Source organism: Dichotomopilus funicola, assembly GCF_033296635.1.
Source record: "Dichotomopilus funicola strain CBS 141.50 unplaced genomic scaffold C8A04scaffold_93, whole genome shotgun sequence".
NCBI classification, from domain to species: Eukaryota; Fungi; Ascomycota; class Sordariomycetes; order Sordariales; family Chaetomiaceae; genus Dichotomopilus; species Dichotomopilus funicola.
Genome location: NW_026944114.1, coordinates 90,338 through 110,431, shown reverse-complemented (window position 1 = coordinate 110,431; position 20,094 = coordinate 90,338). Strand labels below are relative to the sequence as shown.

Sequence of the window (20,094 nt, the reverse complement as noted above, 5' to 3'; positions counted from 1 at the left end):
AACCCTAACCCTAACCCTAACCCTAACCCTAACCCTAACCCTAACCCTAACCCTAACCCTAACCCTAACCCTAACCCTAACCCTAACCCTAACCCTAACCCGGTCCTCAGAGTTTGTCAACTGGCAATACCTGGATGTGGACACTTGCCTCAGACAATGAATGCTTGTGGCAGAACTCGGGCTGATAATTTGGTGAACAACAGTCTCCAGTGCAGTACTATATAATGACCTACTCATCTCGCTCTAGGCGTACTACCGACATAACCACTGTGACATCCTTGGTCGAAGCAGAAATAACATTCTCAGACGCAGCCGCTGTCCTCCATGGCCCGAACCCAATGAATTGCCCGTTGACGGAAAAATAAGTGCCCACCATCCGACTCTTTCTCACTCCTCGTTTCTCATCCCAGAACCAGTCGACACATTGCAGCGGAAGCAAAGGCTGCAGCAGATACTGTGTTGCCGAGGAGTCAAAATCTACTTTTTGCATGGACTCGAGGATCGAGGACCACTGAGAGGTAGAGAGGTGTTTGCCGAGCACGATTCCTGCCCCTCGCGCCAGTCGGAACGGTTTCAAGATGAAGTCGTCTTTGTGGAGGTGGTTTGTGCTCAGATTAATCTCGGCAAGCTGGCGCAGCTCTGGAGAGCCAGGAATGATGGTGGGGATGATGCCGTCGCGCAGGATTTTGGCCTGGTCTGGGGTGATGACCTTGTGCTTATGCACGAGAGCATCGAGCTCTTGACGTATGATGCCGAGCATTCTCTTGTCATGTGCGATGAAGACAGTCCGCATGTCGTTGACGCTGCGCATGGCGATCTGCCGAATCATTTCTAGCTCCAGGGCGAAGAGCTCGACATCGTAGAGCTGGAATCCCACTTGATGGACCTTTTCCAAAACGTGACCGTCCACGGTGATCAGATCCCGAGGCGGCCTGTCTCTGCTTTCGTGGACATCAGTCTCGCAGTACAAATCGAATCCTGTCGGGGCGGTCTCATTGGCTATGAGACGAAGGGATGAAGGCTTGACCGATCTTGGTCTCATTCCGGTGCGGTGTTCCACCAAGCCGAAGAGGGCGCTGTCGGGTGGAAAGTCTGAGGACTCGCTGAGAAAGTGAATTGGGGCCGAGGGATCAAACAGCTGGAACAGACTGTCGAAGAGACTTGCGTAGTCGGACGCTGATCTTAGGGCCGGATTTTCCCATTTGGTGTCGGCAAGCGCTTCGTAGGCGCTAGCTGCGTAGTGAAGAAAGTTGATGGGGAACCTGCCATTGAACTCACAAACTCGGAACTGAAAGGCGGAGGAAGTGTTGCTAACCGGGATCAACACATCTGGTCTCAGGCTGCCTTGATTTCCTTTGTAGGGCCGGATGAACCCTTCTTCGGAGCCCCTAGCCACCCACCGAAGGAGAGACTCTGCCCGAGGCTCAAGTGGCATTCGACTGGGAAAGTCAGCTTCCTCATCCGTCCACCACCTGTCGACAAGGTCGACCAGTGCAACTGCTAGTGCCTGTTGGAACAGGTTGAGGTCCTCTAAGAACTTCATTGGGATGACCGCGGGGTGAGGGTTGAGTTGCACGGCGGCCCTGGGAACCTGTCCGTATGGAGCAGTGTTGCGGACAAGGGCTTCTTGAATACATTTGTCTTCCATGACCCGGGTGTCTTGGCCGGCATCCTCGGGCGAAACAAATATCCCGGGGATCGTGCTAGCACCCAACGATACTTGACGAAGCCAGGGACCCTTCTTCCAAAGCACGTTGGGCACCTCTTGGTCAAGAACACTAAAAGACTACGATAATCAATCAATTATATCAGTCAAACGTCCATTTCAGAATGATCTCCCGCCTAGTCGATTATGAAAACAACTTACGCTCTTAAGCGATGCCTCCATCCTCATTCGGATGAAGGATTTAAACGGCATTGTCTCCTTCGTAAAATGTCGGTAGACCATCTGTTGTGCCGACTCGTCATGGCCGGTAAGAGCCCGCCCAAGCTCGTAGCGGACAATCTGCCACCCATCGTGGTCTCCCTCGAGTCCCAGGCTGTATAGCATGTACCCGATATGATTCTGAATGAGTGCGTGGTGCACCCTGTTCCAAACTGCGTGGGCATCAGCCGTGGCTGTGGCTTCCAGGTTTGTGAGGTCGAATCCCTGCGCCTCGAGTGTCGGGCCGTGAAGTTTGACGCCGGCCAGATCACGGATAGCGAACCCCTTGATGGCCTTGGTGCGTCGGCATACTCGGACGAGGGAATTCTGCGCATGGAACTCGAACCCAATTCCGTACCGTGCCAATGGATCCAAGGAAAGTTGCAGAAGGGTGCGAACGTATCTATCTCCTGCGTTAGCTCGCAACAGTCAAGAGAATAAAAAAATTGCATGAAGTACTCACTTTGTGAACCATACAGCTCTGTCATTTATTGTTTTGAGGTTCCAGAGTATCTCAGCGTAAGTCCGACGACCACCCCCTGGCCTTTCCATCAACGCAGCGGCCAAAACAAGCATCTCATTGTTCGCCTTGGCCCTGGACTCCAGGTTCTCCCGCAAAATGCAAGTCATGTACCGTGCTTCGCTCGCGTCGCTTTGGCTACCGGTAACAGCGGCCACCTCTCCACACAGCCAGAGGTTGTCCGGAATCAGCTTCTTCAGAAGCGAGGTCATGGTGGGGGCCGCAGCTGCAGACCAGCATGGCAGAACACGTAAGGCAGAAGTGATCAAGCAGGCAAGCGAGAGCTTGAGGTCGTATGAGTACCCAGGCACAGATACTGTTCGGATAGCGGCCTGGGCTACCGCTCGATTGGCGACGGTCTTGATCAGGGTTGCTTCAGGGAAGAAATGAAGCAGGGCCGGAAGGTGTTGTGAGAGACAGGGCACCACTATCTCAGGATCAGACGAGGGAATGTCGAAGAGGCTCAACAAAGACTGCAAGAGTTTTTGAAACGGTCCAAAGAGCCGCACTGAGGATCTCGGGATAGCGACGAACGAAAGGGCCGGGTTCAACATGTTTGGTATGTCATCTGGTTTGACAGGCTGCACAAGGCCATGGGCAAAGCATGTCCTGTGGAACTGGAGAAATGTCAACAACTTCTTAGAAGGGTTGGAAACGGGACGTCTTCAAAACATACCGGATGCGTCGGATGACCGGTGACGAGGCATCTCTCCCAGTCCAAAAACGAGGAGTTGATGTTAAGTGTAGGCCAAGCAGACCCAAGCTGCATCCATTTCTCTTGTGGTTGTCAGCATTCGCGCCATCATGAATGACAACGGCAGATTTGTACGAACCTAGCATCACCGCCGAGTTGCGAAGCTCGTCAATGATTGACGATGCTGTCTTCTCGTTGCAGCGGAACCATGAAGTGCAGAAGGCGAAGATAGAGCCGGGGTCATCCTCCTTGGATTCCGAGCCATTTGCACAGAGGGTGACGGGGGTTCCAAAATCATTCGGCCGAAGAGGTTTCGACAAATTGAATCCGTCAGTGACGGGCAAAATCATCCACCGGGACGTGTCGCCTGGACCTGTGATGCGTGCCCAAGGCCGGTCGGTGGCATGGAGCAAAGTCAGCGTCGCCAATCGCTCATTGACCAGCTGGGCGATGAGGCGCTTTGTGGTCTCTCCTCTGGCTGACGATCGATAATTTGCCACTGCTTGTGCCATGGCTTCTGTTGACCGGGTCGTAATGGGCGTCGTGGATTACGCAATGGGTGTCAGCGGTAGAATGGGTTTGAGACTTTGAAGCGGACAAGGAAGCTGAAGGGATGTTTAGCCATGATGGAGCGGATGGGCGCGCAAGCCTTCGCATTCAGCTAGCCACTGAATTATGTGATTTGCGCGGCACAGCACGAGCAAGATCGAGATCTGAGATGGAAAGCTTGAATATGCCAGTGAAGTTAACCTAAAACAGTCCAAGATCTTCGCATTGCGCATTCAGCCGCACGACTGCCCGTGAAGTGTCTGACAATAGTGTGCATTGACTGGTGCAAGGCCAGCGATGGCTCCAATTGCTTGCTTGAATACATCCACGTTGTGAGACTTACAGATCGCGATGTGCGTGTATGGCCCTCTACGTGTAAGTGGAACTCAACGCGGTTAGTGTTGCGGTGATGAGTTGTCTGATCAGCATGTTTGCCCCGTCCGAGTCTCTGTGAATCTCCACAAACGTTGTTCTGGATTCATATCTGTGACGGACTTTTAATCAACAAACAGCTTTCCAAGTGTAACTCATTTACGTAAGGAACCGCGTCAAGCGGGATGTCGAGTCGGTGAGGATGTTGCAACAATGCAAGGGGTCATATCAGGTATTCAGGGGCCGTTGGTTGCGCCCGAGGTGTAATTCAACTTATGTGAGGTTTCTCATCCCAAACGACGATAAATCCCCGGAGACTTCCTTGCTGTTCGCCAATGTCCCAAGCAAGAACCTCAGACGTTTCATGTCTCTGCTTCAACAGAACACGCCCCCGTCAGCCATCATGGAGGAGTCCATGCACCTTGGTGACATCAACTGGATACCTTACAGCACACCGCACGCTCTGCCACTCGGTCAAGGACACATCCACCCATCAGCTACGCCCCATGTAAGTTCTCACTTCCTCAGTTCCACCTCATAATCCCTGCGCAGCAAAATCAATACTTTTCAGGCAGTCAGCGCGTCACTGCCCACTTGGGCTTCTGTAATTACCTGGTCTGAAAAGAACAAGGCCCTTCTGGACAGCGTCGAATACAGTTATCCAAGGTGAGTTGAGCTCATGCACGACTGGAGCTATGGTGGGGAACCTCTGTTGACGGCCGAGACCACTATAAAAGATTTTTCATCTGCCTTCCACTCCGATCCCTCACTCTACGTATCAGGGAGCGACTGAAGATCTCAGGAGATGAGATCTCTTGCCTCGTATTTCCCTCGGCCCGAAGGGCACGCCATTGTGTCGCCAGCCTGGAGTCGTCTAGCCCCGACCCTGTTCCAGAGCTCCACGACGTCCGATTCTTCTTACCCGATGTCGCGGACTCGAGCGAGGAGGCCAATCCTTATCTCACCTTCTCTGTGGTCATGCTTCCGACCACTCTGAAGAAGCAGGCCATGGGTGTTTGGATGGACACTGGTGCCGGCATATCGACTCGTCATGCAGAATTCTGTTTGGAACATATCGATTACCTCGCTTCGGACTCGTCAACTCCTGCGTTCAAGACTCCAGCTCCAGCAAAACGTCCTCGTGACTTGGCAGCTTCGAGGTTATTTCAGGGTGGCCCAGGGGACATGCGGGATGTGCAAACGCGCGTCGCGCAGCTGGCAACGTCGGCGAGGGACCTGAAGCCCGTGCGAGCCGAAGACGTGCTGGTGTTTCCCACTGGTATGAACGCCATCTTTAATACTTGTGAAGCACTCGCCGCCCTGTCTCCAGAGTCGGCAGTTGTTGCCTACGGGTGAGAAGAGATACTCCAACCCCTCCCTTGTGACTTACGGACAAAACATCGGAGGTGTGCTTACTGAAGTACACTCTGTCATAGGTGGCTTTACCCGGAAACAGTCAACGTGTTAAGGAAGAGTGCTTGGGAGAGAGTCATTTCCTTCAAGTGGGGTACTGAGGAGGAACTGGACAAACTGGAGGCGCTGCTGATGTTGCATCCTGATCGGATCACGGCGCTCTTTTGTGAGCTGCCGAGCAACATCAAGTTCATCTCACCGAACCTGGCACGGATCCGAGAGTTGGCAGACAGGTACAACATTATCGTCGCATGCGACGAAACAGCGGGGAACTTCATCAACCTCGATATTCTACCTTACGTCGATGTCGTCTTGTCCAGCCTGACCAAGATGTTCAGTGGTGCTTCAGATGTGACGGGCGGCAGGTCTGTTACCCCCTTCTTCCTTCCATTCTTTCTAGAATGTCGCCTCGGGCAAGGAAAATGCTGACCTGTTTGCTTGAATCCGATTAGCGTGGTGATAAACCCCAACTCACGCCACTATGGCAGAATTCGCAACCAGCTAGCGATCCAGTACCAAGACGTGTGCTGCTTCCCAACGGACGTGGCTGCGCTCAAGCGAAACTCAGCGAACATGGCATGCCGAGTGCGCAAGGCCAACGCAAACGCCATGGCTGTCGTTGAGTTCCTCCAGCAACAGCCCTGCATCGCTCAAGTTCTGCATCCATCCCGCGGGCCGACGTTCACCTTTTACGAGAGACATCGGCGGCGGGAGGGCGGGTATGGGAACGTCCTCAGTGTGGTGTTTCGGAACCCCGATTCTGCCCGATGCTTCTACGACAACTTGGACGTCTGCAAGGGGTCCAGCTTCGGGACCAACTTCACCCTCGCCATCCCGTACGTCCAGCTGGCTTGTTACTGGACACAGGAGAAATGCGAAAAGTACGGGCTGCCCCGGCACATACTCCGGATCAGTGTCGGGTTGGAAGATGCTGATGAAATATGTGGAAAACTCGCGTTGGCTCTTGCAGAGGTGGAGAGGCTGGAAAGCGTCGAGGTCGGTCGGACGGGAGTCGAGACAGATTTGAGGACGACAGTGGCTGTCTGAAATGACCATAGTCAAAGGAACTTGGACTCAAAACGGCTTTTGAGCTGGCTGCACGGTTTCACGTTCGTTATATCTTATACCTGCCAATCTCGCCATTATGCCCCGTCTTCTTGACCGTATCGCAGTATACTATCAACTTGCCACCTTTGCCTTCGTCTTCTCCCCCTTATTTTGCCTTCTTCTCCTCCGCTAGCGCGGCTACCACGTCCTTCTCATTTGCGCCCGCCTGTCGTATAGCCGCACCTCATACCGCATGTTTCCTTGCGGGGTCGCCTCGTGGGACAACCAGACTGCCCCTAGTGCCGCTAGCACCCGTCTAAACGCGGCCTTGTCTGCTGGCCGCAACGTCGCTGTCAAAGAAGCCATCTGTGTCTTTGCTTTCGCAACCCGCGTAATACCAATACCCGCCATCGCCACCCCACCAGCGGCCCCTGAATCCAACACCAGTCTTATCAGCCCATCGCCCGCTCCCGGTCAACGAGCTGTCTACCCAACGACACGGCCACCTCTGGCAACCCACACGATCGCCGCCTACTCATACGTCTAACGCGCACGGCGAACGAGAACTGCTCGTTCCAAACATAGACCTAGTATAGCACTTGTCTACCATTAGCCTTAAACAGACCTTAAGATAGGAGTGGATAGCGCTAGAATAATATCATTTCTACTTAGGCTTAGTATGACGAACTAATGCAAGGAGACAACGGCCGACGTGCCGAGGCCAGCACACGGGCCAGTCGTTTGACAGGCCAATCAACAGCCGCTGGAGAAGGTGATCGCAGGATCGCTAGAATGATCACTACAACCACCAGATGTAGTACAAGGATCGCGAGAGTCGCGGTACGACCGTTACGATCATGGTATAAGGTACTTCAGGTCGTCTCCCTACTAGAGAGTATATAGTCACTCGTTCTGGAGAAGCTCTGGGAGTTCTCTAGTAAGCAATATAACTTATTTATTGTAACTTTCTTGACACTGTGAACACTAAGACCAGATCATTATCTTGTTGTGAACCTTTTGGCTTCACCGAATTACAACCCTTAAGTTATACCTTCAGTGAATCCTTTCGGAGTGTGGTTAAGGACGATTCGTGTCACGGATATGATCGCCAACAGGACCTGGTGGGGCACGACGGCCGAGAATAGCCAATCAGCGGAAAGGGGACCCTTGGCAAGGCAGGATCGAGGAGCAACGCTCACGATCCTGCGCTGGCCAATCACAAACGGATCATTGGATCGGGCCACGACGCCGCGGTCCGGGATCGCGGGCTCGAGGAGGTATCCTTCGATCCAGGGACCAAGGTACGTGCGGGAACGCCAGGATACCCTCCGACCATAGGTAGATAAATAGGAACAATCTGGAGGACTCTGGGAGTTCTCCAGTAAGCAATACAACTTGTTCATTGCCACTTACACTACGCCGTGAACATTGAGACCAGATCACTATCTTGTTGTGAACCTTTTGGCTTCACCGGATCACAACCCTTACGTCATACCTTCAGTGAACCCTTTCAGAGTGTGGTTGCGAGACGATCCGTCACAATTCGTCACATCTATAGGGAATTTAAGAATGGTTATAGAGCAAAGGTATATAAGTATATTAACTATAAGAGGTATTAGGATAACTAACGTACCTTATAAGCGAGCCGAACATATAAGCGAGCCGAACATATAAGCGGGTCGAACATTCCTTGGCACAACGCGTCTTTTTTCCACCTAACATCAATTTTTTCCACAACCTAATATACCTCCTCCTTCAAAGGAAGCGAGGATAATCTTAGCCCTTGAAGCTATTCGAAATGACGGAGAGTTGAGTCTCCGAGCCGCGGCTAAGCTCTACAACGTACTAGTTACAACTCTATACGACTGTCAGGCCGTGAGACCCGAGGGGTTGGTACACAAGAGTGAAGGGAGGTGCACGGGTGTGGTCGCAGCGATCTCACACGGAATTCGCAGATGGAACGGTAGCAGTGGATTGCTTGAGGTCAATACAAGATTGGAATTGAACTCTGAACCCCTAAAACGACTCTCGGGGTTCCTTCAAAACCCTCTTATCCCATCTCTAGATCGGCCAGAATATTCCCCCGTTCTTACTGCGATTTCCCCGCTCGGTCTCCCCGCTCTTCCTTATATGGCCTTCGAGCCCTTCTTCCTGAAGATAGGGCGTTTGCCGCTGCATCCTTAGCTTCCAGCCCCATCTCTCCCCGCCTACAGTCAACCCTAACCCTGGTGCCCTGTGCGCCCTGACAGACAGCACTACACTTATCACAGCGGAATGGGTGCAGGATGCCCTTGCCAATCTTGACTCCGACGATGTCTTCAACTATACCTTTCTGAGAGCGGTTCTCTTTGTCTCTGCTGACGATCAGCACCCCTCCTTGGGTGAATCTGCCCTCCAAGTCCTCAATAGCCATGGGGCCGTCTGGATCAAGACTTTACCAGATACTCCGAACCTGAATCCGGGACCCCATTTGACGTGTGGCGGCACGCTAGCACCTATGCTAAAGCTGTACGACGACACTCATAGCGCATTTCTTCATGCCATCCGTCCCGGGCCAGAAGGGTAAACTGGAGTTCCCTCCCCTCTGTGCTAGGTACTGTACCTGCAGCGAAAGGTTAAAAGGTATAGTGACGAACATACTAAGTCTGCCCTGAAGAGCTGATTGAAATAGCGAAATACGAGTCTCTCTACAAGGAAGTCCGTGTTGGTATTTCTGTTTTCTTTTCAGCCCTCACTTCTGCAAAGTGCTCCCCGCCATCTTTTCCAGCATCCTAACCCTAACCCTCGCTGAGTGGTAACGTTAGTGCAGGGCTGGGTGTCGATAGCTTCGATTCCAATTGATGTGCCAAGTGGGTTTCTCTGCATCCAATGTTGCGAGTGTCAGCCTCTGTCGTCTGGTCTGGTGTCGAAGGCCCCTGCCCCTCACTGCGTGCCTCAAAGGGCCACCCTGTTGGATTGATTCGCAGCTGATGGATCAGATGAGGGACTGACTGAGCTTTGCAGCCAGCCGCCTCCGCACTTTCAGATTTCCGATCCACCCACCTTACCTTGGTACTATGTAAGCAATAATTTAAAACCCAGTGGTTCATTCACTTTGTGTTTTAATTATTGTTATTAGCTGTTCAACGCGAAAACTTGTTCCAGCGCAAAATTAAGAAAGTCCCCGGCCAAGAACCACCAGCCATTTCGAATCAACCATTACAGCGGCCCACAAGCATCGGCCCCCGAGTCCCCGACAATGGTGCGAAGCATCGAGGACCAGACGCCCCAGCCACCAGCGCTACTAAGGTTGCCTCCTCACCTACGTTATCGTATATACCTTTATGTAGGTATAGCCCGCCACGACGGGCACCCAAACACATACTACTTGGATGGGCGTAAGGAGTCTCCAGGATATACGTCGGTCTTTGACGAGCCGCCGATGCCCGGATGTACATCCGGCTTTAACCCGCCGCCGACACGTAACTTCACCGGCCTACTCCTTTGCTGCTACGGCCTATACACGGAAGTCGCCGCCCTGTTATATTCGACCAACCAATTCGTTATCCACGCTGGCAAGGCCTCCCTTCAGCCCCTTAAAGCCCTATCGCCAACGGCCATCGCCTCCTTGAGGAGCCTTAAAATCATTCTTAACGAGTGCTCGTGCCACTATCCGGTCGACTCTAAGGACTATCCTCCGCCCTGCTGTTGCAACGACGTTGAGCATGAACCGGTGCCCCATAGTACCCGCAGCTCGTGCGCTGAGTACCACAAGGATTTACACCGACCACCACTGCTCGATCCCGTTCCGCCAAATCTGGATTTCACTTCCTCTAAGCTAGCGGCTCAAGCTTTACTAGCTGACTGGAATGACGCTGCTGTCCACTTGTCGTCCCACGTTCGCCCCGGATGCCTGGAACTCTCATTAGTCTGCGATATCAACCACCAGGACGAGTATGCACTCGAGGCTGGCCAGCTAGCCGTTGCCCCGCTCGCCCTCTTTCCGGCCCTCAAAGATTGCCATGTGCGACTTTGCAAACGATGGGACCGGGCACTCCAGCAGATCGCCGAAGGCGCTGTCCTACAGGCCTGTCCTAGGCCGTCGCCTCTTCGCCTTGCACCCACTATGGTACCGTCAGCTCTGGTAACCCTTCCACGCGAGCTGCGACTTCTCATCCTTGAATACACTGACCTGGTAACCCCATGGAAGGAGGTTACGTGGTGTAGGAGATACCCCCACTGCTACCAAGTATGCCGCCCACCTTGTGATCCTGACGGTAGGGGCCCGCCCTGTCAGCCTCATATTCATCACGGTTGCCGGCTCAGCCAATGCATTGGCGTCGACCCTGATTCAGAATTATCGGGCGTGCAACCACGAGGCCCAGGCTGCTTTTGCCGTCGCCGACATGCTGCCTTTTCCTTTACCTGCAACTGCTGGGCTCCCCCAACGAGCCTCTTCTTCGTTTGCCGCACCTTCTGCCATGATGCCCAGGTTGTCTTTTTCTCGCGCAACCGTTTCATCATTCATGATGTTCAGGCGTGGCCATTCCAGAGCATGCACTATACCGTCCATGAACAGCAGGACCCGGAAACCGTCATCATCCAGGAGTCCTACCCTCACGAGCGTCTCGCCGTATCGCAGTTCCTCCGAGAATTCGTCCCCACCAACTGTCTCGCGCACCTCCGCTTCCTCGAGCTTGTCTTTCCGCCCTACCAGCCGCCTTGCTGGCCTGTTGATGGCCACCCTGCCCAAGTGAACTGGCGCGATACGGTTGATTGGCTGCGTGGTAAAATTGACGCGCCGGCGCTTACCATCCGTGTCGCGTTCGCTGACTTCCTGTACAACCCGGCGGGGGCCCGCGCTGGAACGACCAAAGACGAAGGGGTACAGATTGTAAGAGGCTACATGCACATCATCCGACCGTTGGAGCCCCTCCTCAAGCACGATGGTCTAGCGGCGCTCTACGTGCAGCCCGCATATCCCTGGGCATGGAGACGCGACGTCCTACCACAGGAATTAAAACCCACTGACAAGTGGGCCCGGGGGCTGGCTAGCCAAAAGCAACAGATCAAGGACCGCTTGGAACGCATTCCAGGCTGTGAGGCGATTGTCGATTCACGTAACAAGCCTGAGCCAAGAATCAGCGGCTGGGCGAATTGGTATAATGTAAAGTGGTTTTATCACTAAACAGCTAGTTAACTCACGTTTTCCGATATAGTTGATCTGGGCTAGCCCATGTCATTTATATTATAACTTTGGGACGTTACATCAAGGGTTCTGTTCAAAGGCTACGTAAACTACAGTCAGTTACCGAAAGCAGTGCAGCCATGACCAGGGACTTAACCATCCGAGTATACGGTAATTGCCACAGCTTTTAGGGCCTTGGGGTTATGTCAGTGTCCAAAATGCACATCTCCAAACTGCGAGCGGAGTACGTCCTCCACTCCTAGTGCCACCAGGGGTCATTCACAGACCGCCGTTAGTGCAGGCAAGATCCACCGACAGTCCGAATTCTCTTGCGTAAGCCCCAACGTCCATGAACCTTGGTGGGCAATCACCTCGCTTCGGTGCCAACGCGGTGCCAACGCCTCAAGAAACTGACAGTTGAATCTCACGAATCAGATAAGAAAGAAGCGTTGGGGGACATATGACGAGAGACTCGCGTCAAGGCAAAGCGTCAATATATAATCGAGATAAGCCGGCTAATCACCCTGTCCAGGGCCACCACCTAAGTATGCATCAAACTGAAAAGTCCCCAACTCGTGGCTCAGCATCATCTTCCAGCCTCCCTCTACATGATGTTATCCGACCATGTTGTCGTTTCCTTCCCGTGCGGCGGATCCAGTCTTACTGGCAACAACTCAAACGCTAAGCTTTGCTGTAGTGCATGAGTGAGGATGTTTTTGTCAGCGCATGAAACAAATCTTCGTCGAAATAAAGCATTTTGAACGGGTACATACCGGGTTAAAACTTTGGGGACTTGTTACAACGACATTGGCGGACTTGAAGTCATTAGTATTCGTGATTCAGGGGCTGGTAGAGTTGTGTAGGCATCAATTAATATGTGGTCATGGTGTCCGTTGATACGTTTCAGGAGGTAGGCGACTTGAGTGTTTATTTACATGACTTGCATGTTGGCATTTTTCTTATCCATCGTACTACTTCTGATTGTGGAGAAATCCGATGGCCTGGAATTGCCCAGCGTTTCCAACTCCCATCGATAGCTCCTTATACTGTTCCAACTGCTGCCCATTCCTCTCATTCTCAACCTTTAACATGCCCCATGCGTCCGGTCCAAGCGGAATGCGCAACGGAATTTCATTTCCCGATGCCACAATTGAGTACATCGCATTGGCCACGGCATCTGCATCCGCCCAGTTCTTCAACGCGTTTGGATCATTCATATACTGCTCCAGAATCCTCGCTGGCGTGTCAGGGGCTGCGTACGCTGGATGGGGTGAGATGTTGATCATGCTGCGCGTTGCATAATCCGTTTTGACGCCGCCCGGCTCGATCAAAGAAAAGTGGATGTTCCAGTCTGGCCGGACCTCCTTGGAGACGGACTCCGTAAATCCTTCAATGGCGAACTTTGCGGCGTGATAGAAAGCGTTCCCAGCAAACGCAACACGACCCCCCATGGAGGAAACATTGAGCACAACGCCACCTTGAGGCCCATTCTTTGGATTTTCCTCACGCATGATGCGCATTGCATGCCGCGTCAAGTGAGCGGTGCCCCAAAACATGGTGTCGACCAGATGGCGAGCGGCCTGTTCACTCGCATTCTCCGTATCTCCGCGCAAAGAATACCCGGCGTTGTTCACCACGACGTCCAGTCGGCCAAATCGGGAAAGTGAAAGCTCAACGGCGTCATCGATGGAACTTTTCGACGTAACATCAACCAAAAGCTTCAGTACGTTCGAGTCATCGTCTGAGAAGTAGTCAAGATCTTCGGGTTTGCGTGCTGTAACCGCGACACGGTGACCCTTTGCTCGGGCGGTCTGCGCGAGCTGTTTTCCAAGGCCTGAGGAGCAGCCAGTAACTGAAAGCGGAACATTGATTAGTTTTTGCAAAGTCGGTCCAAAGTTCGGGGCTGTCTCGTACTAAACCAGACTCCTGACGTCGGTAAATTATATGTTCGCGTTGACTGGGAGCTCATATTAAAAAAACAACCCCGGCGTGTGAGGCGCGTACAAGATGTAAGAATTGAGATTGTAAGGGTATTGGTGACGGTGGCGTCTGTGAGGGGGGGATGAGCGAGCGAGATGTTAAGGATGAGCAACGGCAAGTTAACAACTACTTATAGACAGTGAACTAGAAAGACGAATATGTATGGGCTCAATCATAAACCCGAAAATCCGACAACTCCACCACCCATTGCCGGAGTTAATGGGCTTTACCACCCTCAATGCCAAGATTGGGAAACATCATTTGGAATCAGCCTGACCCACATGCCGAAAGCCCGAAAATGCCACGACGGCACCACCATGTCCGACCAAGGCATAGCACATTCTCTCTCAAGCCTGTTCGGTACCATCAGTATTCGCTCGTTCCAAATTACAGGGGATACTTACATCGAGACAATAGTAGACACTCCAGCAAGAATACGTGCCATCGTTAAAAAGTTGGTGGTTGTTATCGCGGTAACAGTTGAAATTATGGTAATTGTTACGGCCGGACCTGTCTCGCCATTATTACCTCGCGTCAGCATAGGGTTAATAACTCCACGAATTACTGAAAAGCTCTTACCCGGCGTATGCACCCACGCTGTAGGAGCTGGCACCACTCTGAATGCTCGACGTGAAGTAAGTGTTGGACGGGAAAGTGCAAGTAATCGAGCTCCCCTCCCACTGCTTCCAACCGCCCCCTCCTGGGTTTGTGACGCGGCACTGGTTTGAGTTAGAGGGCTTTACATTTTGACTAGCTTCGGCGTCATCGGCATAGTAGAGCATTTGGGAGAATGGTATCTGGCCCAAAGGTGACTGTTGGTAGCAATTGGCGAGGTGGACGCCCTCGCCGCTTCGCTTCACGATCCCCGCAGCCGCGGACGCCGCGAGTATGGCAAAGGCTACGAGAGTTGTGAGTTGCATGTTGGAGCAGAGGCGATAATCCAATTGATAGCGGTCAATGAGCTAGACTCCCGAGTCCCTCTCCAAGTTGCCTTTGCTCCAACAGCCTGAACAATTCTTTTATATCCTCTTTCGGGACCGGTTTCTTCGTCCATTGCCAAGGTATCACGACTAATCAAGATACTCAGATCCCGTCGTTGAATGCATTTCATGCAGCCAAATTAATAATGTCAGCATTAGCATCGCCTGCAGCGAGACACTATTGAAAAAGCTGAATAACGGTGGGGGGACAATGTCAGCACAATGCGACCGTTCTTACTCATTCCCCGTTGGGCTCCAATGATTAATCATGGTAGACCACGGAAAGTGATAGGTTGGTTGTTGGACTATTAAGGGGTTGGGGCAACTGACGAAGTACCTAATTATTTACCCGATTAATTGGGGGTAAAGATGGAAAAGGAAATTCTTGAATATCTATCTGTTGGGGGGGCTGTGATTAATTCATAAGCTATCGATTACGAAACAAGGACAACAATTCGAGTGTAGGTAGTTATTCTTACACTTAATATATTTCTTAGGTTGCGAAAAGTGCAATTCTTTCCAGCCAGGATATCGGGTTTCCATGACGGGTTCTGCACGTCTCCCTTGAGGGGCTGATTTTATCCTTTTTTTCTCCTTCGTCGCCATACAGTTCGAATACAATCAATGAGACGTCCGGTTTGGTTGATACTTGTTATTGATCTTGAGATCACCGTTGTAACATAAATAGCCATTCTTGGCGCTTGAACTCTGGCTAATCCATTACTCATGGCGATATCTGAACGGAGAGAAATAATCTGGCACCCCTGGCGTGTGGGTAGCGTCGAGTATATTCTGGACGCCTGTCACATCGGACTGAGATCGAGTGTTTGGTTCGAGTAGGGGGAAATCAACTGGTAATTAATTACATTGGACCTGCGACAACCCGGTCCCTCCTCTCAAGCAATTCTGTGCTTCCGCTAGCGTGAAGCGAAAGAGGGTTATCGCCTAGGTACTTCTGGTTGCTTGGCCAATATTACATTTTCTCACATCATGCGCGGCGAAACGACAAGTTACAAAAGTAATTATTAATATTAATAGCTATTCTGTTCCACTACCTTCTCAATATCCTCCGATTGCACCCCGATCAGCAGCGGCCTGGTTCAGATCGTGATACCAGTGCCAATTTCATTCAACAATCGGTATAACGCCTCAAGCGAGGGTCTGGGGAGTGAAGCTCTTGTCTGGTGTGACGGCAGTGGCATTGACAAGCTCCTGGTCGTTGTACGCGGGCCAGGCGATGAGGCGGTTGTCCCAGTCGATGACAGACCAAGTGGTGAAGCCATTTTCGGGGCCGAACTGACCGCTCCAGCTGGAGCTGATGGTGTACGGACCGCAAACAATCCCGTTGGTGGCAGTTTGGCTGGCTGGGGAGCCGATGACAGTGTAGGCGCAGTCGGTCGCCGGCGCGGTTTGGGTGTCGATGCCGAAGGTGACGTCGCAGGTTGTGTCACCCTCGTTGCAGGTGCGGGTGAATGAGGTGATGATCCAGGCAGGGACGTCAGCCATGGCGGAAACAGTGTTGGGCCGAGACTTGGCGGAGGGGGCAGCGGCAACACTGCTAGCGGCGGCAACGAGGCCGAGGAGAGCTGCGTTGAAGTACATGTTGGATTGTTGGTGGATTGTTGATGTAATTTGATTGAGCTGTTGGTGAAAGAAGTTGCGAGACTCGTGGGGGATGGTGCAATCTGCAATCTTTACCAGTTTCGAAGAGAGCCATTCCTACCTCTTATAAAGAATCCAAGACTACCCAGCCCCGGCTAACACGTCATGACGTTGATTTGGATCGGGTCCATCGGGCTCGGGAGAGCTCGTGTTGACCGCTCGGCAACGGTTCCTTCTCAAGACAACGGATCGTTGGGGGCGTTTGGGAGGAATGTCGGACACAATGGATTCAGGCTATGGCTAACGCCTTGGTGAGAATGGCACGTTACTTTCGTATCGGGGGTGAAATCGACGTTGACTTCCTTCCAACATATTGTCAGATCTCGTATTGCGAGACGGCGTGGAAGTGATCGACAGAAGTTTGGGGCGGAGAACCAGGATCGTGCACCGTGGTGTTGCACTCAGCCCCAAAGAGGATCGAGACTGCAACGGTTCCCCGAAAATAAACTTTACCTGCCGCCCCACAGCGCATTCCGCGGTCCATGCCAAGCCACGAGGCCCCCCGCGGTATTTCGGAGATTGGAAGCCGGGAATAGATCAAGGAAGGACGTTGATGGTTGGCAATTTTCAACGTCCCTGCTGTCGACTATTCAAGAGCAAAGGCTCAGATTGTTGTCGGCCGGCTGTGATGGTCTGCTAGCCATTCGCGTTGTCCAGCGACCACTTCGAAAGGCAACCTAAAGAAAACGAAAGGAACGACATTTTGGGTCTGACTCGTGCGGCTCAGCACAATGAGGGGAGGGAGCATGATTGTGAACCCGAAGTCTGGCACGGCACTGGGTGCTCTAGGAATTCAGCGATCGGGGGTTCACTAACGTGGAATAATTTCTACGAAACGTCATCCCCCAGAAAGCTCAGCATCTCCTGGTTGCTGTAAAACCAATCTTCTAGATCGGTACCGGTTCCCATCCATATCATGGGGTTGACACCTCGCTGAAACGCCGCCTCGCTGGCGGATTCCTCCCCGGCGGGGACGGACGGCGCTTCTTGTAATCCTAGGTTGGGCTGTGCCGGGAACCCCAGAGCAACCAGGCAAGTGTCCACTGTACTGGCTTGATGTTGAACTCCGGGCGCCCCGGTTTGGGATTCAACATACTGCGACGCAACGCTGTACAGCGCTTGGAACAAGCGGCGGAGTTTTTCCACAGCTTCCGACGCGGAAATGTGCGGGAGAAGCGAGTTGACAAAGGCTTCCAAACGAGCCAGGTCGGATTTGTCCCTAGTCTCGATAACTTGACAGAAAATGACAATGAACGGGGCGAACGGGGCAAATAGAATTGTCCTGATCTGAAGTCAGTCACGGCTCCCACAGTGTCGTGAGACATCATAGACACCCACCAATTCATGTAAGTGGAGAACAAACGTTCAGCGGTGCTCTCTACCAAAGCGATGCAGCGCTGATGTTTCGCTAGTGTCTCCCTAGCAACTAGGATACAGTCTTCGGTGAAGGTTGTTGGGGACCCAGGAGGGTTTGGCACAGCCCTGTGAATAAGTGTACGTGTCGACAGTCGGACGATTTCATCTGACAGAATGAAAAACTCAGTCGTCTCGCAAGGGCTTGCCTGCTGCAAGACACTCTCCCACTTAGCCTAGATTTCGCTGTTAGTCGTCTTGGATTGCTCATCAAAAGACAGCATCTTCCTGATTATTGCTCACTGATGTTTCATCCGTAAGGGCATCAAGCTTATCGAGCTGCCCTAGTAAGAGTTGTACCCGAGCCATTCTTACCGCTTCGGGTTGTGCAACGGCTTGTGGGCAGTAAAGCAACTCGTAAATCTGGCCTTGGATCCGAGACGCAACGACCCACAGTCCAAAGAACGCGGAAATTGGGGAGTGGCTAGGACCGTCACTTAATGGATCAGGAACGGTGACATCGGACTCGTGGATGGTAGAAGACCGCCCTAAACGTAGCGACAGGCTTTTGTCAAGTGTGTATACAACCCAAAAAAGGAATCGTTTACGCGCTGCGCTGCTAACAGAATCGGACGCGAAAGTACCAATTCGGTGATATCCAAGGGACTGGCACAATTCAGAGGCCTTGGAAGCCAGCACCCAGGCCAACGCCGGCTTGCCTAGCTCGACCGCATAGAAGACCTGCACTGGGTGTCAGTCGACTGCGGAAAACAGGGGAGACCTTACTGGAAAAACCGTACGCCAAAGGAAAGAGCCACAATCACATCGTCGTTGGCGGGGAGATGTAAAGGGAGGCTGAGAAGGGCTGTCTCAACGTTGACCGCGCAGATAAGAGCAAGATCAAGGTACTCTTGCTCTTTCTCCCGGTGGAGATAGCTATATCCGGAGAACAGGATATGCAACCCGACGTTAACCGTGATGAATTGAGCCGCGTTGTACTCTTCCGCCATGTACAACGCGAGACAGGTCTCAGGAAAGTGTTCCATCTCAAACAACTCAAACACCCAGGCGATGCCCAGTTGCGGATTGGCCCGGGTTAGTTTGAGAAGTTCCAGAGTCTTGGCGATTGGAGGCAAGTCACAACCTTTCGGAGAACCGAAATGGGTCGGCTTCGCATGGGGGTAGGTCATCTCATGAGCAGCCGGCTGCTTTTTCATGGCTTCGACCATGTTCCGGAGCGTCTCGATTCTTTCATGCATTTCTGGTATCGAGGTCCCTCCACTCATGACACGGTGAACCAGGTCGTTAGCGAAGACGGAATGGGCCGTGAGAGAAGATTCGCCCTCAACCATTGAGCCGGTTGCTTCCACATGATGAACACGGCTGCCGTGGCTGGCGGGGCTGAACGAGACAGGGGGACTGTTGGGACCCGGCGGTCTTGGAGAAGGAACGGCAGTTGATCCCGCAATTCCCAAAGGCGGTGCGCGTTGTGACTTTAGTTCCTCGAGGAGGCGGACAACCCCGTCAAGGCGGCGATCTATGAGATCGATCTTCTGTTCACTATATTAGGGAACACCATGAGTTGTTCAGATTCCTTTGACGCAACACGCGATTGCAACAAGTTACAGAGCGTACTATTGATTTGTCAAGAGAATACGGCTCCGCTTCTCTTGTGGCTTTTTCCCAGAGTGGGTGCACTGTATTTTGGCATGTAGGCAATGTGCACAAGGCGACTCTCGGTTGCAGCGAATCTGGAAAAGGGTGGTCAAAGGCGCGCCTCCAAGATGTAAGTGACAGGGTGACGGTGAAACTCAATCCTACTTTTCGGGCCCGGCAGGCGTCGCACTGCAACACAACGATGAGTTAGTGCTAGTTTTAAGCAGGACAATACCACTTAACTAATGGTGCGAATAGACATGGAGAGTGACTTGCGGCTCTAGGCACTGGGGTCTGTGAACCAACGGCTGCTGAGGCGTTCGGCGGCGGCGACTCGGCTTCGTCCACCAAGTCCTCTCCACCATTCATGGTCACGAACCAGCGCTGAAGATTCCTGTGCACTCAATGCGCGTCCTGTCGGTGGCCGAATTCTCGCCCAAAACTGTTTGGAGGTGGCCTTCGAGGAAAACGGAAAGCGCGGAACGCGCGGAATCCGACGGACGTTAAAATTGAAGCAACGCTCGGACCACAATTGCGTGGAACGGACTCCATCCCGGGTATCACATCACAATGTCAACTGATTTTACGTTTGAGCAATTTCCAGTTTCCAACAGGCACTGCGGCCTCACCATGAAGAATTGATTTCTCCCCACCAAGCGGGCCAATTAGTCCTGCTCCTTTATCAGATCCCTGATTTCGGAATATGACTCACTTGCATCGGGCAGCCTAACGCGGTGCTTGGCTAGTCTTGGGGGTATGCACGATCGACGCGAAATC

General features: G+C 52.5%; 7 protein-coding genes across 7 annotated transcripts; 2 read left to right on the top strand and 5 right to left on the bottom strand.

The window, feature by feature from the left end:
- Positions 1-229: 229 nt before the first annotated feature.
- Positions 230-3,650, bottom strand: C8A04DRAFT_15444 (aerobactin siderophore; the record flags this gene model as incomplete). Its single annotated transcript, XM_062778493.1, has 5 exons — positions 230-1,786; positions 1,868-2,327; positions 2,388-3,061; positions 3,121-3,221; positions 3,278-3,650. The coding sequence occupies 5 exons, from the start codon at positions 3,648-3,650 to the stop codon at positions 230-232; spliced, it is 3,165 nt and encodes a 1,054-aa protein (XP_062633276.1).
- Positions 3,651-4,462: 812 nt separating this feature from the next.
- On the top strand, positions 4,463-6,519 carry C8A04DRAFT_15435 (pyridoxal phosphate-dependent transferase; the record flags this gene model as incomplete). Its single annotated transcript, XM_062778491.1, has 5 exons — positions 4,463-4,567; positions 4,631-4,725; positions 4,797-5,411; positions 5,496-5,837; positions 5,925-6,519. The coding sequence occupies 5 exons, from the start codon at positions 4,463-4,465 to the stop codon at positions 6,517-6,519; spliced, it is 1,752 nt and encodes a 583-aa protein (XP_062633275.1).
- Positions 6,520-9,757: 3,238 nt separating this feature from the next.
- On the top strand, positions 9,758-11,686 carry C8A04DRAFT_15451 (uncharacterized protein; the record flags this gene model as incomplete). The annotated part of the gene is made up of 2 exons (XM_062778499.1): positions 9,758-10,426; positions 10,709-11,686. The coding sequence occupies 2 exons, from the start codon at positions 9,758-9,760 to the stop codon at positions 11,684-11,686; spliced, it is 1,647 nt and encodes a 548-aa protein (XP_062633274.1).
- Positions 11,687-12,657: 971 nt separating this feature from the next.
- On the bottom strand, positions 12,658-13,655 carry C8A04DRAFT_40369 (uncharacterized protein; the record flags this gene model as incomplete). The annotated part of the gene is made up of 2 exons (XM_062784917.1): positions 12,658-13,538; positions 13,601-13,655. The coding sequence occupies 2 exons, from the start codon at positions 13,653-13,655 to the stop codon at positions 12,658-12,660; spliced, it is 936 nt and encodes a 311-aa protein (XP_062633273.1).
- Positions 13,656-14,013: 358 nt separating this feature from the next.
- On the bottom strand, positions 14,014-14,586 carry C8A04DRAFT_15446 (uncharacterized protein; the record flags this gene model as incomplete). The annotated part of the gene is made up of 2 exons (XM_062778495.1): positions 14,014-14,176; positions 14,246-14,586. The coding sequence occupies 2 exons, from the start codon at positions 14,584-14,586 to the stop codon at positions 14,014-14,016; spliced, it is 504 nt and encodes a 167-aa protein (XP_062633272.1).
- Positions 14,587-15,795: 1,209 nt separating this feature from the next.
- On the bottom strand, positions 15,796-16,248 carry C8A04DRAFT_32611 (uncharacterized protein; the record flags this gene model as incomplete). Its single annotated transcript, XM_062782152.1, has 1 exon — positions 15,796-16,248. One exon carries the CDS (start codon positions 16,246-16,248, stop codon positions 15,796-15,798), a length of 453 nt encoding a protein of 150 aa, XP_062633271.1.
- An 888-nt stretch (positions 16,249-17,136) lies between these two features.
- C8A04DRAFT_40367 (fungal-specific transcription factor-like protein) lies at positions 17,137-19,013 on the bottom strand (the record flags this gene model as incomplete). The annotated part of the gene is made up of 4 exons (XM_062784916.1): positions 17,137-17,590; positions 17,647-17,897; positions 17,965-18,402; positions 18,462-19,013. 4 exons carry the CDS (start codon positions 19,011-19,013, stop codon positions 17,137-17,139), a joined length of 1,695 nt encoding a protein of 564 aa, XP_062633270.1.
- Positions 19,014-20,094: the final 1,081 nt, after the last annotated feature.